At 40.3% G+C, this 26387-nt stretch overlaps 2 protein-coding genes across 9 annotated transcripts in view; one reads left to right on the top strand and one right to left on the bottom strand.

The window, feature by feature from the left end:
• The window catches only part of GSDME (gasdermin E), a 29428-nt gene extending 17604 nt beyond the window's left edge, over positions 1-11824 (top strand). For all 3 annotated transcript variants that reach the window (XM_054191614.1, XM_054191615.1, XM_054191612.1), the window contains 5 exons: positions 4097-4285; positions 6178-6305; positions 6420-6606; positions 9191-9264; positions 10083-11824. In XM_054191614.1, the coding sequence (XP_054047589.1) occupies positions 4097-4285; positions 6178-6305; positions 6420-6606; positions 9191-9264; positions 10083-10310 (806 nt within the window). In that variant the 3' untranslated portion in view covers positions 10311-11824. The remainder of the gene's footprint in view (positions 1-4096; positions 4286-6177; positions 6306-6419; positions 6607-9190; positions 9265-10082) is intronic.
• A 5746-nt stretch (positions 11825-17570) lies between these two features.
• PALS2 (protein associated with LIN7 2, MAGUK p55 family member) overlaps positions 17571-26387 on the bottom strand; it is a 57178-nt gene continuing 48361 nt past the window's right edge. For all 6 annotated transcript variants that reach the window (XM_054192495.1, XM_054192496.1, XM_054192497.1 and 3 more), the window contains 4 exons: positions 25914-26075; positions 23113-23315; positions 22578-22706; positions 17571-20254 (listed from right to left, as the gene is read on the bottom strand). In XM_054192495.1, coding sequence (XP_054048470.1) covers positions 20078-20254; positions 22578-22706; positions 23113-23315; positions 25914-26075 — 671 coding nt within the window. In that variant the 3' untranslated portion in view covers positions 17571-20077. The remainder of the gene's footprint in view (positions 20255-22577; positions 22707-23112; positions 23316-25913; positions 26076-26387) is intronic.

The following is a 26387-nucleotide window of genomic DNA, read 5'->3' on the forward strand; positions in this document are numbered from 1 at the left end:
CCAGAGAGGGAGATTCCATTACCCCTCTGGGCAGCCTATTCTCATGTTTGACCACCATCATGGTGAACTTTTTTTCCCTGTTAATATCTAGTGAGAATTTCTTTCTTTAATTTGCATCTCTTGCCTTTTGTCCTGTCATCATACAGAAGAGTCTGGCTCTGTCTTCTCTTCACCCTTACACTGGGTAGTCATAGACAGAAATAAGGTTCTCCCTTAGCAATATTTTCTCCAGTGTGGACAAACCCAGTCTCTCAGCCTCTTCTCATACGTGGTGTTCTCCAGCCTGCAGCGATCTTGATGGCTGTTTGCTAGATTGCTCCCATATGTAAATGTCTGTCTTGTACTGGGGAGTCCAAAACTGGACACAGTGCTCTGAATGCAATCTCCCAAATTGAAAAATCACTTTCATCGATCTGCTAGCTACGCTCTTGTCAGTACAACCCAGTATGCAGCACACTCCAATAGCTGCAAGGGCATGCTGATGATCCTCTCAAATTTATTGTCCAGGTCTTTTTCAGCAATTTTGCTTCTAGCTAGCTGACCCTCAGCCCGTGCTGTTGCCTTCGCATGTTGGCAGGGAGAGTGAACTGGATGTATATCGACAGTCAACCAGGAATGCTTAGACAACAGTCATGCTAAGAAAAGAATTATTCGTAAATCATAGGACTGGAATTTAAACTGTTCTGTCTATTTTACACTTTAATATATAGATTGTTCTCAGAATGATTGCAGAAATGTCCTTATCATGTTTTCTGGTCATGCTTTACTTATTTCAGGTTGAATACTTTCAGGTGTCAAATTAAAAAAAAAAAAATGTTGACATTGGCTTTGGGGGGAGTAGCAACTGCTCTGCAGAATCACTTGGGTTTTGCTTTCTTGTCTGTCCTGAGTTAAACTCCCTGACCTAAAGGAGGTTTCAGGCAATGTTATGCAAGGAGGAAGGAAATCAGATGGACTGTGTAGGGCTGGAAATTGGAAAGGACTGATGTGGAGAGAAACAGGAGATACATTGAAGAAATAATTGAAGTGCAGTTGAGATTTGAATCTAGGATGCGCTTTATTTGCATAAGAAATGCAGAAGATACTCTCCATCATTCTTCTTTAGCTGACTTCTGATATTAAGGAAGTCTGTAGGTTAAAGAGTGTGAGTAAATATCATGTAACCTGTAAAAAAATTTCTGAAAGGTGGAATTGCACTGACATAAACTGAATACAGAGATACAGCAGAGGGCATTGACTTCATGGTCATAATAGAACTATAATTCAGAGTAATCAGGTGCAATTAAGGCTGTCTGACTACATAGGCGTATGCTGATAGCCTACTTAGGTGATTTCTAAATGGAAATACCAATGTCCTGCTAGCTGGTAATACATGGGTCTTGGTAATGATTTGTATTTTTCTGCTCTTTTTCCACTTCTGTTTCCACTTTTTTTTTTTCATATTTAATGTTACGTCTTTTAAGGTTCAAAACCAGCACACCTTGTTGCAGCCTACATCTTGCCTCTTTTCTAATTTGTGCTATCTTCCCATGCCCGACTGTCATTCGGAAAGTAAAAAGGAGGAACTAACAACAAAATTAGGGATTTGCCAGCAAGAGTAAGGATGGTGGAGTCTAACCTTCAACTTCTTAGCGTCTGAGCAGTGATCAGCATCTGTTTATAAGAATAAAAATAGCCTTTGAAGTTAAATACAGAGACTAATGTAGTCCTTTCACGTGAGACTGAAAGTGACCAGTGGCAGGTGTAACATAGTGGGATTCTCTTCACAGACAGTTACGGAATAAGGTGCCTGTAGGGGTTTTTTTGTTTCTTTTTCTTTGCAACTGATAGTGCTTGAGTTATTCTATAAGGAAGAACAGTATATAAACTTTCTTTAAAATATTCTGTCTAATGTGACTGGACATGCTTGGACATTTTTATAAATAAATTAAAAAAGAAAGAAAAACAGTCTAATCCTTTTCTGATCCCTTTACCATAATGTTTTCCTCTAATCATTCTGTTTGATTACTGCAGGCTAATTTTCCACTACGTGTAAAAGCTGTTCCTGTTAAAGGCTTTGCCTTTTGTGTGTCTAAAGTTTCACTGCAAGTCCTCTTGTTCTTGCTTTACAAAGCAGGAGGTATAGTAGCACCCGACTGATTTGCTTTGTTCTGTTCATTGCTATATATGTGTGACTTGCTTCCTCTTAAATGACTGTAAATTAAATAGTCCTAATCTTTTCAGCTTCTCCATGCAAAAGAGTCTCTTTGCCTTTGATTGTTTTCATTGATCATCTCTGATTTTCTTCCATTTTTGTTAATGTTTCTGAATAACAAGATCTTACTGAGCTATTGGAGGTTTGTCATCGATGGATGTAATAGAATTCAACAGGAAAAAATATCACAGTATTATGTATATTCTTTCATTCCATTACTTTCCCTTCTCTTTCTTTTTTTAAAGACTATGACAAAATTAGTGAGATTAATAAATACAATTAATTATCAGTCCTATTAATACAAAACTTTCGGAGTCCTGGATTTTCCTCTGAATCGAATCCTATTACAAGATTTAACAGCAGGGTCTGTATCTCTTAAAACTTTTCATGTGATGCTGTGCCTTGATTTCCCTTATTAGCATCATTCTGCCTTAGGAGGGCAGGTAGTTTATTAGCACTATCTTCTTCCTTCAGGGTTTGTGTGAAAGTCGTGTTATTATCAGTGAAAGTAACATGAGCATGTTGGCCTTATGGTGCCTTAACTGCTGTCTGGAGTCTTGTTGCTTTGGGAAGTTCTTTAATTTGTGTTAATCGCTTTCTGCTGCTCTGTAGCTCACCCTTCTCTGTGAAGGGTTATGCAGGCATAAAGGTCTCTGTCATTTTTCTTTCTTTGTGGCAGAGACTTCTTTGTCTACTCTCCCTTTGAAAAAGCTCTTTGCTGATGGAGCGCTCTCTGTGCTTTCTTATCTGCTTTGAATGTCCTTAATTTGGTGAGACAGACTCTTACCACTGCAGGAAGGTTATATTTAGGTTTTGTGCCTGGTACATGTGAGCACTGTGAGCACATTAGTTACTTTTTTTTTTTCCCCCTTTTGCTGTCAGGTATTACTTTAAAATTGAGTTCCTCTTGCTAGCCTGCCTGTGTTCTCCTCAGACCTGCTGCAGAGTGCCAGGGCTACAGTTTCAAATTTTGCATTTGAGCCAATAAAAGGTGATCAAAATAATGCATAGGTCTTTGATTATATTCTGCATCTTTGGGGCACAATGTTGGATGCATGAGCAGAGAACTTGATATTCCAGATTTCTCAGCATAGCTCTTCCAAAGGCTCCCTGTGTACCTTCCGGGAGTCCCTTAACTTCATCAAGTTTGGAGCATTGGTGTGGCAGGAAATGGGCAGCTCTGTTTGGGTGAGGTGGGCCAGTGCTCATCATGAAGATGAGGCAGAGTAATCCAGGCAGGGTGTGTTATTTCCTCCATTAAGGCATTGCAAAGGGACAGTACATTGTAGAGCAATTCTGTTAGTGAACTGAAGGTGAAGTCCTTTAGACGCTCTGAAAAGCCATGATATTTTCCACTCACCTGGAGAACTTGAGGATGGATCTGTGACTTGGCTCAGAAAGAGGAGTCTGTCAGTGCCATCACCAGAAGAAGCTCTGTGAGGGACCCTGAAGAGTTCTTATGAATCTCAGAAAGTGCTTTCTTGTGTCTCAGTCATGAGTAGATCACGTAGCTCGCATTACAGCACATCTCTTAATTGGTAGAAAATGTGAAGAATTCTTACCTGCATATCTTGTATGCAACATTCGGGTTTATAGTGTCAGTGGGAAGTTTTCATATAATTTGCTGTCTACATTACTTTAATTCACAGGAGCTGGTGTCACATTTTGTAGTTGGTACCTGCACTACAGGACCTTTGTCTGTGCACACTGTACCGAACCTCGGGGCTGCAGTAATGCTCAATAATTCACATACGTAGCAACCGCTGGCGTTCTTTCCATCTAGAAGAGATGAGGCACGGAGAAATTGCATGCGAGAATACTAGATAATATAAGCTAGCATCTGATTCAGTAATTGCTTGTGTATTTTATTAATTATTTTTTTAATTGAATTTCTAATTACAGAATTCTGTCTGCTGGATGAACAGCAAGGAGGTTTTGAAAAAGAAAGCACAGAAGGCTCGAGTTATCCCCATTCAACACTATTCAGAGATACTTCCTTTCTCTATCAGCCAGATGCTGTTGATAATGAGATGTACTCTGGGGCTAAAAACTTCATTCCCAGTGGTGCTTCTTTAAGTGTATTGAAACAAGGTATTACCAGAAATGCTTTACATGATTACATTACAGTGAGTTAAGCAACATGATAGGAGAAAATAATCTGGTACAATAGTACATAAGAAATTATGTTAGTTCATTTTAATAGCCCTTATCAGGAACTCTTGGGGGAATGCACTGAAAGAATAGAAAAATTTACTTCTGCAGTAGGTACATGCAGTGGATTGTTCCCTAGGAATATCATGATACCCTTTGTCATAAATATGATCTTACAAAATTAGGGGTTTATGCCAGTCCTGTTACATTCCAGATAAGCTCTGTAAGATTAGTGATGGTTTATGCTTTCATTCAGAAAGGGTCACTGAAAATATTTTTGCATGATCTGGAAAATGCTCATAGTAAACCTTCTCAGTTAAAAGTTATTTCAAGTATCAAAAATTACAAATACATCTCCCCTGCCTTAAATTAGCCTCACTATTTTCTGAGAGGCTTTATAGAAATCTTTGGTATCAACTAAGGCTGACAGTTAAAATGTGGTTTAAACGGAAATTTGCAAATTGGTATAATGGGCCAGGCAAAACTTGTTTATTGTAGGGATGTGGAAGGAAGGGTCAGGATTATCACCAGAGGAATGAAAAAGGGGAAAACAAATCAAGGCCTCAGAACACACTTGACTTTTCATCAGTTCTAGGTAGAATCCTTACAGCTGGTTCTATTGATGAACGTCACTTTTACTATCTCTGAATTTCACCCTTTGTTTATGGCTGTTCAATAGACTAACTGTGACCAGAATAGGTATTTGTTGTCCTGAAATAAATTCTGTCATTCTCCAGCGTAGTCTTGTTTGAAAGGAATGACTGTGTCTCCACATGTATATAAAAATAAAAAAACCCAAACACTTATTTGGAAAAAACTAAAAAAATTGTTTCTACTAAAACAATTTAAAATAGGTTTCCTCTTCTGCTATTTGTATAGACATTTATACGATTGCGTCAGGTACAAAAAAATATCTGCCTCTGGCTGGGCTTTTACTTTTTTTTTTTTCCCAGTGAAGTAATTTTTAGATATAAAAGGCATCTTTAAAGAGAGCATGTTTTTTGACCGGAGTGACATGAAGGGAAATTTCTTTTAAACAAGATTAAGAACGCTTGCATGCCCATATTTTTGGAATGTGGAAAAACACATTCCAACCTTCCAGCTGGCATTATTGACTTGAAAACTTATTTTCTTTTAGCAAAGTGGTAATTTGATGTCATAAAACATTTTTTTTATTTTATTTTTTTTTTAGTGTCATAGTTGAATTGTGGGGAGAGAAGCGCAGTGAACTCTCTTGTGCTTCTCTTGTATGTATTGTAATGAGTTCAATATTTTAATCAAGAGGAGATTTTTGTAATAATAATTAGGGGTGAAGGGTTGTAATTCTTTGATGCACCTGATGAAATACGAGAACAATAACAATTTAAGATCGCAACAGGAACTTTGAATTCTAAGTGTGGACTCATACCATTAACTTAGTAATTCATATCAACCCACAGATTAAGAGGTAAAGTTATGAGCAGAACTCTTCGTTCTGCCTTATAAATGAACATTATCTGGAGATGAACTTTGAAGTGAGAACGTTAATATATGGTTAGTTCAGTTAACATTAAAATACTGAATTCTAAAATATTAAAAATATTGAATGCCAAATGTTGATCCTTAGTAGCTGTTCTTCTTTCTTAGAATTGTCATTGATGCTTCATTGGCTCATTAGGGAAATATAATCAGGTGCGTTCTAACCTTTCATTATAACTTGTGATGACGGAAATCAGGATGTCAAGATGATGTGATAAACGAACTTAGGAAACATATAGCAAAAATGTTAGCTGTTCTTACTGGCATTTGTGTAGCAATACTTAGGTTTACTTTTTACTGCTTTCTCGGGAAAGATCTGTCACGGTTGAAGACTCAGTTCCAGCCCTTTGTGAAGCTGCCGGAAGACAAGCAAAGAGCTTTATATAAAACCCTTTGTGAACTCTTGCTCCATGAAGAAGTGGTGACTGCCCTGGAGGATGTGGTAAGATGAAGAAACTTTTGCTTGCTTCTAAAAGTAATTTCAGAATAGAACTAGCATTTTCTTTTGCTTGAACTTTCCTTTTTTCAAGAAGTTAGTCTTATTCTTTTCCTTCAGTTAGATGATATCTGCACAGGAGACAAGCCAGATCTGGAGGAGTTAAAACCTGCACAACAGCGAGACCTCATGGACTTCTTGCAGCTCGTAGGATGCAGTTCCCAGAGTGAGCTGCTGTTGCAGAACTATCACCCTCATGATGAAGAACTCTTTTCAGCTGCTCACCTCCTCATCGGAGCTATCTCTGGTATGTTGTGAATGAAGAGAGGGACCCTTTTTTTTTTTCTTTTTAAATTTATTTTCCTTTTAGAAGCTCCCTCTGTGTTAAAGTGCTCATGGCTCTTTTTTGAGCAGTTGGTGAACTGAGTGAACATAATTTGCTCTCTTCCTTTTTATGGGTTTGGTATACCATCCTTAGCATTCCTGGCTGTGAATTAAATTCAGCCCTCAATCAGTGACAGATTCCTTGTAAGATACACATTCCCCCAAGACTGCTCAACTCTACTTTCTGCTGAATGTGGGCATTTCCAGTTTGGCAATCTCATTTCTGTTCGTGTTGCATGCTGGAGTTCTTCCCGCCTAAATGCTGAGAATTACAAATCAGGTGTTGTCTTCTGTGTAACAGCATAGATTGTTGAGGTGCAAACTATTTTTAGCAAAAATAAATTTAACATAGAGTCACTGCAATTAGAGGTTGTTTTGCAGCTGCTGAAAAAGGAGATTAAACATAAATGTCAAACAAATGCCATGCTCACAATCTCGTTGGCACCACAGTGTTAGTTAAAAGCTACCTGCAAAGTCCGAGACAGACTTTCCTGGCTTTTTCTCCTCTCTCTCATATATAAAGAATTTCCTGACATTAAGATAACGAAGGGAAGTCCAGGGTGGTATTGGTTAGATGTGGCACTGTGCAGCAAAATGTCAGTGTGCATCCATATATGTGCAGTACCCAGGTAGGAAAGCTTAGCTCATTTGCAGTGACAGAAAAGAAATAGAAAACAGAAACCTGCTGATGTGGTAACACTTGTCAGATGCTATTAACAGCAGGGCGCAGCTAATTGAGTGTGGTGTATTATCACCTGGCTGTGGACATAATGTCTGCTGCTAACGTCCAGGCGTAAATGCAGTTGGATCAAGAATCAAAAGCTGTTTCATGCCCGTTGCTTCTATTGGGAGCTACAGCCTTTGAGTTACGGAGTTGAAGGGCACCACAGGGATCATTTAGTCCATCTCCCTGCCCCAAGGCAGGCTCAGCTCTGTCATTCTTCTCCAGTTGTGTTTTTACTGAAGTCAGCATCTCATATAGATTTTGAGAGCAGAGGTTCTTGTTTTATTCAAGGCCTAAATCATTCATCCAGCCTGCAGGCTCGGAGCGGAACACTGGGGAGATGCTTGGGGAGGAGACAAGAACGATGGGGAGGAAATCCCCTTTTCTCCGAGCTGCCTTTCTTTTCTCAAGGGCAAGGATAGTCAGTGTGGGGCTTGTACCCATCGCCCGTCCCATTTTATTCTGTGCTCTGGGAAGGAGAAGGGGAAGAGCTGGATCACCCTCTTCCAAACGTCCAGCAGAGCACTTGTGACAACTGTCCTCAGCATTGGATCGCTTTGGTCTCCGGCAGCTGTTTCTTGAGGTGCTGTACCTGTGGGTGGGCCTCAAAAATGCAGCTTGTCTCTTTGCTCAGCAGGAGAACCTCATAACGAGGAGGTTATAACCTCATAACCTCATAACGAGGAGAACCTCGTTAGGCCTGTAACGAGTGGTGTCCCTCAGGGGTCAATACTTGGACCAATTTTGTTCAATATATTCACTAATGACCTAGATGAGGGGACAGAGTGTATCCTCAGCAAGTTTGCTGATGATACCAAGCTGGGAGGGGTGGCCGACACTCCAGAGGGCCGTGCTGCCATCCAGCGTGACCTGGACAGGCTGGAGAGCTGGGCAGAGAAGAACCTAATGAGGTTCAACAAAAGCAAGTGTAGGGTCCTGCACCTGGGAAGGAAGAATGCCAAACACCAGTATAGGTTAGGGGCGGACATGCTGGGAAGCAGCTCTGAGGAGAAGGACCTGGGGGTCCTGGTAGACAGCAAATTATCCATGAGCCAGCAGTGTGCCCTTGTCGCCAAGAAGGCCAATGGCATCCTGGGCTGCATAGGGAAGACTGTGGCCAGTAGGTCGAGGGAGGTCATTCTCCCCCTCTACTCTGCACTGGTGAGGCCACAACTGGAGTACTGTGTCCAGTTCTGGGCTCCCCAGTTCAAGAGGGACAGGGAACTACTGGAGCGAGTCCAGCGAAGGGCAACCAAGATGATTGTGGGACTGGAGCACCTCCCTTATGAGGAAAGGCTGAAAGAGCTGGGACTCTTTAGCCTGGAGAAGAGAAGGTTGAGGGGGGACCTGATTAATGTTTACAAGTACCTAAAGGGTGGGTTTAAGGAGGACGGAGCCAGGCTCTTTTCAATGGTTCCCAGCGACAGGACAAGGGGCAATGGGCACAAGCTAGAACATAGGAAGTTCCGTTCAAATACACGGAAAAACTTCTTTACAGTGAGGGTGACAGAGCACTGGAACAGGCTGCCCAGGGAGGTTGTGGAGTCCCCTTCTCTGGAGATTTTCAAGACCCGCCTGGATGCAGCCCTGAGGGATGTGCTTTAGGCAATCCTGCTCTAGCAGGGGAGTTGGACTAGATGATCTCTAGAGGTCCATTCCAACTCTGAAGATTCCGTGATTCCGTGATAACAGAGCTCACTCTTAAGAAAGTCCCCTTTCCAGCAGCCAGCCCTGAGCAGTGTTCACTGGAAACAATCTTTCCCTTTTAATGTTTCCTTCACAGAGCTGTCGGATTACACTCTTGTCCTGCTGCGTGCCTGCTGTGATCTACAGGTTGTTCCGGCTTTGTGTTGTTTGGTGAGTAATCAAAATGTGACTGTGTAGCATGTGGGGCCCAGCAGCAGCAGTAATGACTGTTCTCTGCCTTATTGTGTTTCTCACCCAATAAAGAAGATGTCAAGCTCCAGTGCGAATTTCAGCTGTAGGCATTGCTTAGGCAAGGTCAGAGTCTGACAGCGGCAAACGATGCAGGTAATTTACTGCAGGTGGACACCTAACTTCTAAAACATTTCTGTATCTGGGAGATTTCATCGGCTGTGAGCAAAAGAAAATTGTAACTTAAGCTCAAATTTTAATTTACTAATAGTCTCATTAGCTGGTTTTAAAGTCTCAGTAACAGTAATCACCTGCCCTTGGTAAACAGAAATGTCACTGTGGTAGCAGGAGTGCTTGGGCTTTGGCAAATTCTGAAGTTCCAAAACTCTGAGGCCATTCATTGAAACTGCAGAAGGAATGAGGGAGGGCTTTTTTTTTTTTAAGCTTTTTAAGCTCACTGGCAAAAATAATAGTAAAAACTTTTAAATACATAGGAGCAAGGGGAGTGCTACTGTTTGCTCAGAGTAGGAGTGAGAGTGAAGTGTCACCTACAGTGAGAGAAGTTGGACTGGGGGAAAGGAGAGAGTTTTCTTCTCAAAGGGTGCCACAGAGCTTTGGCTCTGGATGAGTACGTTGTACTTGTCAAGGTGAATAGTAAAGGAAATCTTGCCCTTTTGCTGCCGCCTTGTAAGCTCTCCGGTGGTTTTGTAAGAAGGAACTGAGCTATGCGATGGCAGGAACAGCACTGCTTGGGAAACCTTTTTAATGTCTCTGTCTTTTGCGCTCTCTCATAAATACAGCCTAACATCGCTTCAGCCGACGGCACCGTGGTGCTGAGCAGTTCTTTGGCGGCTCTCAGTGACAGAGGAAGATTTGATGTCGTGCAAAGGCTGTTTGCTTCATCGAACATTAATTTGGAAATGACAGAGTCTTCTGTAAAAGCTGTAACTATGAAGGAACCTAGATTCTTCCCACTTGTTCTTTATGTTGCATTGTATGGATTTCATGCTTTAGGTGCGAACGTATAGGAGCCTTGCCGAGCATCCGGTTATTGCTCTAAGCCTGCTCTTTCTTTTGTCCCTCTGCAGTGTAGCGTTGGTGTGTTTGAGGTAGCAGTAGAGCCACTCGGTTGAGTATTTACGGCAGTTGTGGAGGTCAGGGGGACTCGGCAGGCCTGGGGTGAGCACTCTGCACTGCCATCAGGTGTGCTGCTGCGCTGCAGATTCACTAGGGTGGATCTGTTGTGGAAAATCCATAAATAAGGCATGAAGGGGAGGAAGGGGGAAAAAAAATCCCAAGCCTGGAACAGAAATTGAACATAGCTGTTCTGGTAGTTTTCAGATCTGCAGGGCAGTAGAAGCCTGATGGCTTGCATTAATATGCGTGGGAGAAAACTGCAAAGTACAAACTGCTTTTTGTAAGCAAGCAGACAAACTGGCTGTGGAAATCCAGGGTTCTGCAGCGCGGTAAATGTTTTGCTTGTTTTAAGATGCTGTGCAGAGTGCCTTCACTCTGGAGCAAGTGGAATGGAGGGCTCTCAAAGAGGTACTGGATTAGGTTTTCATTTATTAAGTGTAGTTGGGCTTTAAGGATGTGAACTGCACACTGCAGGAAATAAAATACCCTCTTGTTCAAAAACTAAGACCACCATAGGGATTTATGCCTCTGTACAGCATTTCTGTTTTTTCTCTTTAAGTTTTTACTCACCTTAGCAAGTTTCAGCTGTTTAAATTGCATTCTGAACGTTCTCTTTGAGGTACGGTGATGCCTTTTGGTGTGTGCACACGAAATGTCCTTGCTGCACTCCACGAAAATAATAATTTTACCCATATGACACTTTGAGTGCAGATGTTTTGCTTGTTTCCTTGACTAAGAGCAAAGTGTTGGTAAAGCACTTTGTGCTTTGAACTGCTTTGCCCTTTTTTTTTTTTTATTGTAATTTTTCGTAATCATGTGAATGGGACAGAAATGCAGCAGAGATCACTGTACATACAGGCTTGGGAAGATGATGTTCCAGGTAAGTTGGAATATCAGTGGTTTCAGATAAGATTGTGAGATGGCTGACAGGCAAACAAGCAGGCACCTGGGGGGGGATGTCTGTCAAGGGGGTGATCACTAACCGGCTTCACTAGTGGGCAGGAGTCCTGGGTTGTTTTCTGCTCTGTTCCCTCATGGTCTTGAGCAGGTTGTCTATGAGGTCTTCAAAACCTCGTGACAGTTAAGCTTTCCCTGCGGAAGTGGGCTTTGCGGAAAAGCCCCGTGGTACCTTGAGAGCGCAGGAGAGCCTTGCACACTGAGCTGATGGTGCTTCTGCGTCTCCTCTGTTAAACAAAGCTGATGGTGTTGCCTGAACCTTGCACTGGTGTACATGGAAATGTCCTTTAGGAGGAGGGAAGCTTGTTACTCTGCTTCTGGGAGTGATGCCTGTTTGTAAATGGGAATCATTTGCCAATCACTACACTTACACTTAGTTGCCTCTGTAACTAACTAATTTATCAAAACTTTCTATTAAATGTTATGTCAAAACAATAGAATAACTTATAACCTCATGCATGTGATTTCCATTGTTCTTTTTTGGGGGATTCCAGTCATTCCCTTGGCCTTGAAAAGTGGTGCACGCCGATGGGAAGTGGCTGTGTGGGCATCCACGGAGTGCTGCTGTCCGCGTGCTCTGATCTTCCTTACGGAGTTTTGGTGTAAGCCTTATGTGCACTGTATTGCACAGCTGCTCTCAGGGTGTACCTGCTCTGTCATATATGCAGGAGAGAGGATTTGTTTAAAGAGTGGAAAAAAACCCCAACAAACTCCTGGTATTCTATAGAAATACATTCTATAGAAGCACCTCTAGACCCACAGGTAGCCCAGGATGGCATTTGTAGAACTGAGCGAGCAGTTACAGTGAGGGGAGAAAAAAACCCACTAAGGCAGTTTATATGATGTTCATCACTTTCCCTCCAGTTCCTTCTTCCACACTCTTGAAAGCAGGATCTTTATGCACATTAGTATTAAAAATAGCTGTGACTGGGGATATGAAGATCCCAGGGAACAGCAGGAGCAATACGTGTCTCTCCAAGTACCTCTTGTCCTGCCCTTCCCTAAGCTGAGTGAGGATGGCCTCTTCAGGGACCCAGCCGAAGCTGTACCAATCCCAATTAATTCAGAATCCACTTGAGAAGAGCTGGGTGTGCATCCACTACATCTTAGATAAAGCAGTGACTTCTTGTGACAGGCTGCCCTCATACAGAAAATTCTTTTTCAAGGTCAAATGGGGTCTTCCCTAGAAAATGGAGGTGGTAAAAGGGCTTGGAGGGTTCTTCAGAGACAGTTGGAGCTTGTCTCATAAAAGGTTTTATTTATTTCACGCATAAGTTTCTTCCCAAAAATGTTACTCCCTTTGCCATACTTCTACATTCCCCAGGAGGAAGGTGGGAGAAACCACACCTTTGCAATTCAGAACCAGACCAGGACCAGGGAAGAGGATGGCAGCAGCCTTGTGTCTCCAGGGGCCAGCAGGCTCAGCCTTGCTGTCAGTCACCAGCGCTTGCCTCCGACATGCTGCAGTCCTGAGTCCCCTGGGCTTTTGTACAGCAGGTAATTACTGCCTGGGCCCAGGAGAATGGCTCCCTTGATGCTGCAGCGCTCAGAAAATAAGGAGCCCAAGCTCCGCAGTGACATTTATGGGATAGTTGAAGAGGCCCCAGGAGCTCTATACACTGAATGGGGGATTGGGCACATTCAAGACCAACGCCAAGCCGATCAAGATCAACTGAAAAGTTGTTTTCCTGAACTCTGAGCACTCAACGAGGCACAGGCAGGCTGTACCAGCAGTGCCCGGGTGCCTGGGAAGCCCAGTGGACTTCCAGTGGGCAAAAAGACAGTGAGCAAAGCCCAGGCTGTGCAGACGAGTTGGTCAATGCGATATTTGTTCCTAACACACTGGAGTACCAGCAGGAAATACTTAGTGGGGTAATGCGGAGCCATTTCTCAGCAGCAAAGGATTAGGTACAGATAAAAGGCAGATGTGCGCAGATTGCTTCTTAGTAGCTTATTTGGCTAAAATTCAGAGTATGACCCCCCCCAAAAAAAAATCAGGAAAAAGCTAATTACGTTTTTCAATATTAAATCTTTATTATATACAAAAATATTTTGTTGGGAATTAACAGAATTTCACAATTTGTACATTAACATTTTTTATGTTCGGCTGTGTTCGTTGTGAAAATATTAGCTGTGAAAAAGACAATGGGGGTTTTAGAAAACAAGTCACAATTTAAAAATGTCCTATGTATTAGCTGACTTTATCAGTATGAAGTCAGAATGCTAACAAGTCCCGTCTCCTAGGCCTGCTCTACAGTACTGTATTCAAACAACAATTAGGTACTAAATCATCTTCAGGTTTACACTAGAAAGTTTAGCTAACAGTTAAGTTTTTTTTTTTTTTTTCAGCTAAAGAGAGAGTATTTTTTTTTTTTACAGGAGAGCAGTTTTTGAAGTTTTACAAATACTAATCCAGTTTAATTTAATACACTGTAGAAGAAAAAAAAAAACCCAAACAACAAAACACAAGAGCTTCCCATAGGCAAAAACAGTTTTGAGGAGAAGCAAGGTAAGGAACGGCACGGTGACAGGCTTCTAATACACACGGAAATCCAAACACTTAACCAAGATTTTTACAGTTCTTACCCCAGTGTGGGAGAGCAGCAAATTTTTCTGTATTTTAAAACCTAAGGAAGCGCAGTCCCCCTTTTTACAGCACAGAACACAAATGCTACACACAGGCCATGTATGATGAGGGCGTGGGGGTGAGGATGCAATGCTCAACGTGCATTTTCAATGGGGTTAAAACGCATTTCAACTGTTATCTCCGTATATAATTGCGTACAAGACCTAAACCAACAAAAAAAATCAGTCAAATATTTTTCTTTGCAGGCAACAATGTTGCTGCCGCCCCCAGAGCTGCACAAAGCAGCCTCACTCATTTTGCTCTACGGTTTGTATCATGTAAGAGGTCAAAGAACAGAGAAGTTACTTGGGTTTTTGGAAGAGGTTTTACTGTGTTGTACGTAACTCTTGGCTACTTACGGAGCGGATCAGCCACGAGGACAGCTAAACTTGCATGGACAAGCATTACCATGGAGCTAGTGACATTAAAAGGAAAAGGATAAATGGGAGAAAGTGTTTCCAGGATTATTCTGACTACAGTAGCCCAGCAGGTTGGCCAGTAAGTATTGCGCATCCAACCACTGCCTTGGCAGCAAAAGGAACTCCATACCCAGCTAGCATGGGAAAGGGTTAAAAGTATCGAGAACAACATTCACATTTACTTCAAGTGTAATTTATTCTACAAAATACAAATATTGTTGAGACCCTGCTGAAAAAAATAAATCTATTTGGAGGTGAAACTGCGTAACAGCCTTCACCGAGTGTTCAGGAGATTGAAGCGTAACATCTTAAAATTCTCCCACCATGGAGAATGCAGGTAAATTAGCAGACACCATCTGAATTACTTGCGGTACTTAGCCCTAAGTTTTATTTTTCTGCGTGTGTGAGCACACACATGAGTGTGCTTTTAATATGTTTGGAAGCCAAAGCTGCCTCTGACAACTGGTTATTGTACAAGTGTTTTCACTCTTTTTAGTGTCTGTCTTGGGACTGAAAACAGTAAGTTACAGCAGTTGAGAATCCCAGACAATGCCCATCGGTAACCTTGTTAAAAATACATGAAAACCAAAAAAGAGAAATTCAGCAAAAAAAAAAAAAAATAAAATTGGGCCAGGACTTCACTACGTTCAGTAATGACAGTCCACCAGAGAACACAAATGAAAGTACCTTTAGCTACAGCAATCCTTTTAGCGGCCCAGGAGAGGTTTTGTGTAGGGACTGACGCCTGGAGGGCATGAGTTTAAGGCAAGAGGCCTAGCAGACTACAAGTCTTTGTATCCAGTAACCACTATCTAGACGAGGATAAATTGATTTCTCACCACTTTTGCAAAAGTAGTATCATGAAGTTTGGCAAGAACAATACGGTACTTTAGCTCTTCAGAATTTGGGTGAGGCAAGAAACCCTGCATGAAGCAAACAGTCCATATAGATGTTCGCACGACAGATGCACCAGACCTCCACCGGTAGTTGGTCTTAAAGCTGTACCTACAGGCACAACACGTGACGGGGAATCTACTGCAGTAGGCACTATGGCTGTACTGAGGAACAGCGTCTGCCTCAAGTTCAGTCTGAATGAAGAAGCAAGATCAAGAACGCCCGGGGTGGGAAACCAAGGAATAGGAAAAGGAAGTTTGAATTTGTTTATGTTTACAGTAAGAGCTCCCGTAAATACAGGTAATAACCCACATCACCCGATTTCTGGAGTGCTGCTCTACTTGATCACTCCTCCCTGCTCCATAAGCACAGCAGAGGCAAGCTTGGCTCTGAAGGGGACCTAGCCAGGAATTTTCTATTTCAAAGAGGAAAAAAGTTTCCTGTTTCTTATCTAAGTCACCTTCTTCAAAACCAAACCAAACCCAGACGACTTCCTGAACACTGAGCTGCAGGCAATTTGTACAGCAAGTCATTTAGGTACGATTTTAGAAGATGCAGTGAGTTAGAACTATACAGAGGATTGGGAAAAAAGTGTCCCATCCAAGTGTCCCATCCAAGATGTGACAGTTTATATAAACACAAATTCAGAAGCGATGAGCTGATCTGCCAACACGCTCCACAAGGCTTTGTAAAGCCAAGGACACAGAGCTGCCCCGGCCGCAGAACACAGCACAAGCTAAGGATACTGCATCGGTTATAAATTCGATTTCCCTCACTTGCGTCGGTCTTTGATTCTCCTCCAATTTTACCTTCATTTTATATTTGCAGAACATTTTTAAAGACCTTTATAAATCTGTGCAAGATGACATACCCCATTATAATTATCCCACTAAACTTTAATTGAGTGCATGTCGTCACACGATGTAGAACCTAAAGCAGACCTGCTAGTGTAACATCTAGAGACGGCAAGGTAATCACTTGGGTACACACGCACCAAAGTATTTACATTAAAGTTGAGACTGGTGCACACTTAAGGGAATTTTTTGGTGCATTTAAGGAAATAACTTGTGGCTCTTGGCATACCGACCGTACTTCTATGTATAACTTTTCATTCACAGGGCAACTACAGTGTTTCTTCTATAAGTCTCTATATGTACAGAATTTTACAGCACCTCATGCACTCTCCAAAACAGATAGAAATTACAGATAAATATAGAATTTTTAGATTGAAATATCTGTATATTTAGAAAAATATACATTAGTAAACACAATAAACCAGGTAGAGAAGTGTACCAGTTCTAAAGTCTCACATGCAGGTACATTTCTGGATTAAGTCATGGTAGCTTAGTCATGAGCTAGCAGACGTGAGCATTTTTTGTTTTACCATCCACATACATACATATACACAGACAACTATTTGATAATTTACTTTTCTAAACTACTTACATATTTATCTTGTGATACATACCACATATCTTAAACATTTAGCAGCATCTTCACCTCGCTCAGACACACCTATTGTTATCATTAACAGTCAATGTAAAAAGTTTTCCTGTTAGTATCTGGAAAATGAATGTTTAGTACAGAATGAGAAACACAAAATCCTACTTATTTTAACTCCTCCAAACTACTTCCGACAGCTGTTATCGGAAATATTTTCACTCACTCAAAACTAGCCGTCCATAGTGTCTTTCTCCCCTAATTGCGTAATGTACAGGTCTCTACCGAACATCTGATGGAGCACAGCCGGACAGGTAGAGACTATCAGTCACCCCTGTGTGTACACTGAAATGGCTCTGTCATTCTAAGAACCTCAAATAATGCTCTTTTTAAAAAAAAAAGTCATTCTCACTTTAGTCATCCTACCAGTTAGTGACAAGCTAAGCAGAATATCTGATGAAAACTGGATTTTGCTGAAAAACAAAACAAAACAAACCCCACCACCACAAAAACAAAACAACCCCTCTCCCCCATCATCAATCCCTGCCACTCTGAACTCTCAATTTTCAAGGTTTAATAAACAGATGCAAGGACTGTGGTGTCTGGTTTTGTTTTGCGGGGTTTTTTTCCCTTAGAACCTGAATGCGGACATCCTATTAAAACCCGCAGACATGGTGATGCAAATCTGCGTAGCACCTAAGCAAGCCATCTTCTCTTACTGCGTCAGAATTGCACTTCTCACTCCCACCTACATTGACCCCAGCACACGGTCAGCCACGAGGCTCCACCCTGCAAACCGCTTCATTTAAAAGGGAAAGCTGAAGCTTTAGCAAACACACGGCTATTTGGAGATTGGTAACTAGGGGGGCTCTTTTGCCAGTATCCTCTCTGGGATGGAAACAGAAGGAGTAGAGAGGTTTTCCCGACTAAACCTTGGTGCCCAGTTTTCATGTGTTTCATTTGTTTAAGGAAATTTATAGGAAAAAAAAAAAGATGAAAATAAGTGATATGTGCAATATAAAGTACTACGGTGTGGAAACTGAAGAATCTTCTCATTCCAGTCATTAGGGAAGAGTGAGCGCAGCCCACTTTTGGCATCACAAATAGAGTATTTTCTAACTCTTAATGAAAAGGCATCGTATCTGTCCAGACAGCACATCTTACAGCACGTGTAGGTCTCCTATTACACAGTACACAAACACAGTTTAGTCACGTTCGGCATATAGCGCCAACAGCAAATCATTAAAATGGTCAAGCAACAGCTCCGCTATCATTGCTGCTACATACAACACTCCATCCTTTTCTCAGAGCCGCCTCTGAGCGATAGGATCACAGAACGTGGCTCCTGGGAAAGGAAAACGAAAGTCTCACACTGGTGCCACATTTAAAAGCTCTGCTGAACTTAAAACAAAACCAGAGAAAACGCATCCTGAAAAGTATAACAATAAAACACAGTAGTGGTACAAATTTTCCGTGGAGAATTTCAGACTCCCTCTACAAGACTGAAATCTCAGTATTAAGAGCCACAAAGATTACCTGTGCTATACACAGTTTCGACTAATGTTTTCCACGTACACTGGGATCTCAAGCCCTCCCTGTCCCCTTCCCCCCACAACAACTAACTTTATAGGATTTTTAAAATCACCTGTAGCGTACAGGTTTGTCTGAGACTTACACTTTTCCCTATACTGCATCAACTCCATTTTTCTTTTCCTTGTGCACATGTAAGTCTTTAAGAGCCCCCAAAGCAATACTGTTTTACAGTGCCTAAGCCTCTCTTCCTTCAGAAATAGTTCTGAGGAAGCTGCCTTCTGATAGCATTCCATGTCACACCTTGGTGTTGAAAAAGAATTTGGAAGCCGGGTGCCGGTCACCAGATGGAAGAGGAATTAAACAAATAGATGACTTTGGTTTAGACACCTAACCTGGTAAGTGATGACGAATGTTACTATGTACAACAGCTGACATTGTAATATCAAATATTGTCACAAAAAGAGCTAGTCTTAGCGACGAGCTATATTTTCCTTTTGTTCTCATTAAGCAGAAATTTACATCAGCGTAAGTTTTGATCGATGAACTTCAACCTAATACAAATTATATCAATGAGCCTACTAAGGGGAGAATTGTCACTAAACAAAAGGAAATATGTCGTAAAACAAAAACGTATAAACAACACTGCTTTTTAGCAGGAAGCTTCCAATTCACAAGCTATCTAACAAAAAATGCAATTAAAAACAATTAAGAACAAAAAGCACAGAAATTCCATTACATCACACTCATAAGAATACAGCAGTTGATCACACACAAATATCCAAAAAGATAATATAGAACCCAGCTAGATTTCACAGGAAATTAAGCCACAGATCGATCACTACACAAATATCAAACAATGTCCTAAGAAAAGAAAATGCCCGCCCCCATTTTTTTCTTTTTTTTTTTCCCTAAAGCAATGTGTTTTTGCAAGGTGTGAATAAATACTCCTAAACATTAAGCGTCACTCTACAAGGCTCCGTGTTACCAGGTTCTCTCTCAGGCTACTTGACCGTTATTCAAATCGCACTGAATTACCTTGCGTACAAGCTCTCTAACGTCAGTACTTCACCTGTACTGGGTGAACTGGTTGGCTCCCAAGAACAGCCTAATAAGCAGCTTGCAAGGGATTGCTTTACGTTGTTTCAAGAGGAACCTACACAGCAGTCGTCTAAATCAAGCGACGTCAAGAATTTGTGAAACATCAAGAATGCACCAACATTAAGCCGAAAGAAGCTGGAGCAATGGAGCTGGGTGTTGGCTGCTGCTTTTAAGATTGAAAATTCTGCTCCCATGAAATTATTATTTTTTTAAGGAAGAAAAAAACCCCAAAAGAAATTAGTGTTCCTTCCTAATAAGACTAATAAGACTTTTGACCAGTTAAACACTGACGTTAACAAGTTTTACAAAAATTGTTTCAAGTATCCTTTTTTTAATCACAGTGAAAATGTAAGACCAAGACGTAAATGTTGAAGTGAATGACTGAAAGTTTCTTAGATGAAAAAGGCAAAGGTACTAAATCAAAACATATAAAAATGCTTAAACGCATTTCCTTCATGTGATATGAATAGAAAGGTTATCTGTAAAAAGTTAGAAAAATTAAAATAAATTACATATTTAAGTACACTTTCCCTTCAACTTTTTTATAAAAATTCAGAACAGTGTACTGTTGAATATACACAGAGTAAAAATGCACAGGTGCCGTAGGTTATCGTTGGTATCTACACAACGTCACATTAGCATATTTGCTGCAGCTGATTTTAATTGTTACTTAAGCTCCTCTTGAGAAATCTCAATATACCCAGCTAATTGGGACCCACTGTGGCTCCAGCCGCAGTCTCTCGATGGCAGTCTGGAGCTTCTCGAAGGCTTTGTCCAGGTTGTCATTTACAATGGTCAGATCAAAGTAGTGGTTGTAGGCTCTCTGGATCCGAGCACTTTCATCCACGGTTTTTTTCAAATCGGTGTCCTGTTGAAGAGATATTAAAGATTACTGAGAACAAAAGACTTGTCAAATCCTTACAAATATAGAAGCATCTCTTCGTCACGCACTGCAACTATTTAAAGCTATATACTGAATATATCTTAAAAATAATGAAATTTTTTTTTTTTCTTATGGTAAATCCACAAAAACCATAAGCTAAAATGCATTGAAAGGGCTGAAAATGTTACGTGCTGGGCCAATAATATTAAATATGGCCACCAAATGTTTGCAAATCTTGCAGTTTTCAAGAAAGTCAATAGAAGCACATGAACTTGGGTTGATCTGAACAACGGGCAGTTCATCATTTTGTACGTGCAACTGACGATCCCATCAGAATAAAATGAATTCTTTAGGAACGACTGAGTCAATCAGTTACGTAAATACATTTATGCCCTTTTTTATTTCCATGGAAAGCACCCAAAACCCCAAGAATTTAAATTAGTACGAAATGAAAGACAATGAAAGATACATTTCTAGCAGAACAAAGCTCTAGAATACCCTATTGCTTTCAGAGGCTACATTTCAGCCTTGCTCACCTGACATCAGCTCCCCATTTGTAAACTACTGCTGCATTATTTCAGTTCTGACATGAGCTGCAAAATATGCAGGAAATTTATGTTCCTACATTATGAAGCCTTCATGAAGTGCTGCCACTGAGCAGTTTTTTTATGTTTCGTTAATCCTACATTCTTAGAAAATGCCTCTCCACTTTTGCACAAAAGCAATTTTTTGTAACCGGTTATGAGATTTGTCCCCTTGACCATATTTATTTTAATATTTTCAAGTCCTGATACAGTTGTCAATACAAAAGCCAAAATGAAAAAGTAAGTCTGTGAACAGCCTTTCCTTCACAGTAAATGAAGGAGACACGCAAATGTAGCACCACAAGAGCCAGAACGTAATACTTTAAACTACATTGGTTTTTCATTTGTTCAGGAAGTACAGGAATATGAAACAGGAAATCATACTCTTTCTATGCATGTGTACAGATATGATTTAGAATCCATAAAGATACAGAAATGCATATTTTAAAAACTAACTATCCTCTTTATTATTCATAAGGACAAGGAAAACAAAGGCAAGGAAGTCCCTTAGGGAACAGATTATTAGGAAATACAGGAATTTACTGTTATAGTTGTCTGGACAGTTTTAATCTTGCCTTCTTGTATATGCATCACAAAATTCAAGGTTCATTTGGGGCAGGGAGGAGGAAAAGCCAAGCACCCACAGAGATACTAGAATCTCTAATAGCCAGAATCCATGACTAGATTCTGGACCACATGACGTTCTCTCATGTGGTTAAGAGAATGGGATCTCACAGGTTTTGAAAAGAAAAGAAAAACAAAAAAGACTAAAAATCCCATATTCATTTAGTGGAAATTAACCCACCTCCATTTTATTGCTTTGAATGCCTTATCAGCATTATACAAGGTACTGCTACTATCTAAGCTGTAGCACTCTTGTGAGTTTCAGCAAACCAGGGCTTTTCTCAGATGGGGCAGTTGTGCTGCTGAACACAGAGGATGGGTGTCTTAACTGCTCCGTCTGGCTTTTTTTGCTTTGGTCCTGCAGCTGGGAAGGGTCATGCCCATACAGAAAATTTATAATTTGCTGCGCTGCAGGAAGCATGTCTCATTTCGCTCTGCTACACACTGTGTCTCAGAAAAGGAGAGAAGATCTAATGAATAAAATGTGCCACTTCGTTTTACATGACAAATCCAAGGAACGTAAGGGGCAGAGAAGCTATTCAACACTTCTTCTGGCAGCTCCCAGCCACTCTCACTGCAGCACATGCTTGTGGAAACAAGGCTTAATTGCGTTCTGTGGGGGTTTTTGTGTGTTGGGGTTTTTTAGTTTGTTTGGGTTTTGTCTTTTTTCACTCAGGCTGCAATATCTTTCCTAAGGATTAGAGATTCCATTTTTAAAGCACACCTATATAAGACAAACCTGAAGAAAACATTTTGAGGGGGAGAGATAGGGAAAGTGAAGGAAAGACATTTACATAAAAGAACAATTCCCACCATCAAATATCTATGCAAATAATCAAAGGTGACACTTCCCAAAGAACACATTAGAAGTAATTTTTGTAATCAACACTTCTCTGTAAGAGGTCTATTTTTAAGAAAGAAGCAATCTGCCTTATATATAGTATTTGATTAACTTCTACTAAGTAATCAGCAAAAGCATTGCCTAACTTTTCTTAGAGACATGAATTTCAGAACAAATTCCATCTAAAATGAAAGTAAAAAAAAAATACATCTAAGAACATCCTGTTCAAAGCAAACTAAACATGAAATAATCTGCTTACAGTGAGAAGTTTGGTTGTAATTCCAGCATCTACCACAGCCTTGTGCATAGCACGCAAAGTCTCCAACTCTGGCGCAGCAATAAACACTACATAGGGCATGAATTCTGAAGTCCTCAATATTTTCAGGGCCTAGGAGCAAAGAAAAAGAAAAAAAACACATAGTTTGAGAGTGACTCACCACGTGTCCCCATTACTTAAGGGGCACTGCAAAACCAGTCTGTTACAATGGGCAGAAACACATAAGCGAAGATTTTTATTTCTATTTTAGAAACTCCTATGCTGCCTTTTGAAATGCTCAACATCATTCTTTCCTTGGCTAAAAAGATTATTTACTCCTCTGCAAGACTCCTCTTCCATGCAGAATCTAAGTTGTTTTTAATTCCATCTTTCTAACTCATTCCAACTCAGTGCCACAAATGCAAGAACCCAGTTGATACTGTAATCTCGAAACCAGATAAGAAGCCTTCAAATGTAAAGGCAGATCTCTGCAACGTTACATTCCTACACTTGTAGTGTAACATTATAAATGATATACCTGTGGATTCACGTCCAAGATGCAGGTCCTTCCTGTCTGAACAACTTCAAGGATGGAATCAATTTTGGTGCCATAAAGATTTCCTTCATATTCTCCATGCTCTAAATATCTGCCAGCTTTGATATCCATCTCCATTTCGGCTCGTGACACAAATCTGTACGCTTGCCCATCCTTTTCATCATCCCTTGGCTTTCGTGAAGTAACTAAACAAAAAATTTAAAATATAAACTGAATGTTTTCTTTTTATATTTGGAATACAAATAGGACACCGGGCTGCCTATGAAGTTAGGGAGAGTATAATACACATTAATATACAACTACAATTGCTCCATATACAGATTAATCAATTGCTGTAGTGCAAGTTTCCAAACTGAGCCCCTCCTGTTCCCTTTATTTTTATTCTTTCCTGTTGCTTACCCACCCATTTGCTTATTTCCTTTCTATTACTCCTTCACACCATATACCGTGCTCTTTCATATCTTCTTTTTGATTATTCACTTAATAAAATAGTTATTTAAGTGACTTAGAAATCAAATGGAAATTTAACTCTCAAATGCCAAACGTACTTCCGAAAATGACTGAGCACACATCAAAATCTGCTCCAACCCATCTCCCAGACTTTAGCACACACTTTGCCCTGTTATTCGGGGTAGAATTACCTGAGCTAGCTCTAAAGAAAATCAGCTTAAATATCAGAAGCCCGGCCACCGTAGCACAATTTTAGTGGAGTGCAGCTAATGCTGCCTTCCAGGACAACTTACCCTTTTTAAAGCAAGGTAAATTCACCGCAGAGAGATTAAAGCAAATAATTAAGTAAAACATTAGCAGCTATCTTGGGTATTGGCTAGACTGTGCAGTACAGACATTATTTAAGCAAGAAAGTGAAAATAAATAAAATTTAATAATAAAAAAAATCAGCTTATTACCCACTTTGCTGTCCTATTGTCATATTATCTGCCCACTACTTGCATTTAATTAGATTTGAACTCTAGAATATATTAAACATAAGAGTGAATGGATCCCTTTGTTAATACTTGTATCACCACTTAGTGCCATATCACCACTTGGTGCAACTTGGTAACACAAGTGGAAAGCATTCTCCCCCTTCCAGTAATTCCTATCAACTTCAGCATTACAGAAAATGCACGTTCCAGGAGAAATGATCTTCTGAAGCCATTAGCAATAAGCGTTATTACTAGAACATCTAGTTTTAGCCAAGATTCTATAGAAAGATGAAAACTATAATTGTTAATACAATACAAATAAATCTTATCAGTTTGAAATAAATTCTGGAGAATGAGCTTTAACAGTTTACAGCAAGAAGATGAGTTCGGCTATCCATGCTGAAGAAAAAGAACGCAGCACCATCTGATAGATTAGAGCTCAACACCAAGGACGTGCTTCTCCCCATAGCAAAATGGATCCGATTCAGCCATTTAAAAAACAAAAAACCAACCCTCCCCCCACATATTCGTTTGTCAATAACCATGAGAATTTTCTTCTGATCAGAGAAACCGAGCCCAACGAAGATTACTGATTATCCTACTTAAAATCTAAATCTAAAGTAGAGAGGATATTCTATATACAATAACTATGTGCTGCATGCGCATGAGTAGATTGTCAGATTGATAGGTTGGAAAAGTTAATTTTTATGCCTTTGAAGGGTGTTCAAGAGCTCCAAGCGAAAGCATTTTATCACTGCGTTGCATTACTTATATATATTTAAGCATCTATATAGCATTTTAGAGAAACCAGTAATTCTGAGGCCTTTTTAAAAAGGGAATAAAGAATTTTAGAAGTAATAAAAAGTTTCTTACTGTTTTGCCAATATAAAATAATGAGATTCACACAGGGGAGGATTTCTTTAAAAAGTAGCCCTGAGAAGTCAACCTTGTTATCAGTCACACATACCAATTCTTAGAGCCCTGGCTGGTTTTGGTGTTAGAGATTCAGCAAATTACAGAAACTGGTTTTCTCATGTTGCACAATTTATCTTTAAGACCTGTCCCTCCTCCCCTATTATCAGATCTACTTCTTGCCCACTGAAAACAGAAAGGCACAGACTGGTTTTCAAACTGTGAAAAGCAGGTTGCAGGAGGAGAACAGTAAGTAGCTAGGGGAGATTTCTCTGGTCAGCAGTCATACTGGGGGGAGTTAAAAAAAATAAAGATCTTGTGAATGAGCAAAGTAACTATGTGGAAGGAAGGCAAGAAAAGAAAACTTCAGTGAGGGAGGAGGTTTTTTCTGAACTTGACAGGGAGAAAAAGATCCTGGGCTTGAGGCTAGATGTATTAAAACATCAGACTATCACACAAATCGTGGAGATCACAAACACTTCAGTTTTACTGGAAGTTTGTTGCTTTTCCCTACATTTCTAATACTGAAGTAACAATTTATAATACCTAGGGTGCTTCTACAGATGGAAAACTAAACAGCAGACCTGAGAAACTCCACTGGCTGTTCATTACAGAAGACTACAAGGAAACTTCTAGAATCCCCTCAGTAACTGATGCTGACTTTCACTGAAGAAACATAGCAGACTGAAACACTGCACATGCAAAAATAGCTCTTCTGCAGCATCAGTAACATTTAATTGCTAGTTGCAAATATTTTCACTGTCATCATATGTTAGTTCAGTTGTCTGAGAAGACGAAGAACCTTTTTCTTTTCCCACTCTATACAACTTCTATACTGTGACAAAATTACTCCTACCCTGAATCACTGGGATAAATATCAGGTATTTTCCAGATAATCAGAGACTCACAGCAGGATATTACAATAGGAATGGTGACAAAACTTACATGGCACTGTTGTTCCAAATCTGGTAGGATTCAGTACTATAAACCTGTTCTTCAAACTCCTTCGCCCCACTCCTTGGGCCCCAATTAAGACCAGTGTCTTCCTCTGAAAAGGAGGCATTTTTGCTACTTCCTCATAGATCTGGATTTCATGACGATCAAATTCTATATTGACAAATGTACAAAAATAATAGTTAATACACAGTCAGTACTTTAAGAAAAAAAATTTAAGCAGTCCTGCTATATATCAACACACCACATGTGAATATAAATAGTACTCAAAGGGCATCAAGTCTGATAAAAGCTTTCTTGCTTTAAATTGGTATGGGAATAAACCCCTTCATGGACAGCATAAGGTCAGATTATTACCTTTACTTCAAAGGAGAAAATTTGACATTGAATCAGAATGAGAAAACTGTCATTAACAATTAGCGAGCTTTCACAGAATGGTTGAGGTTGGAAGGGACCTCTGCAAGT

The sequence above is a fragment of the Rissa tridactyla genome, chromosome 2 (genome assembly GCF_028500815.1).
Source record: "Rissa tridactyla isolate bRisTri1 chromosome 2, bRisTri1.patW.cur.20221130, whole genome shotgun sequence".
Lineage (NCBI taxonomy): Eukaryota > Metazoa > Chordata > Aves > Charadriiformes > Laridae > Rissa > Rissa tridactyla.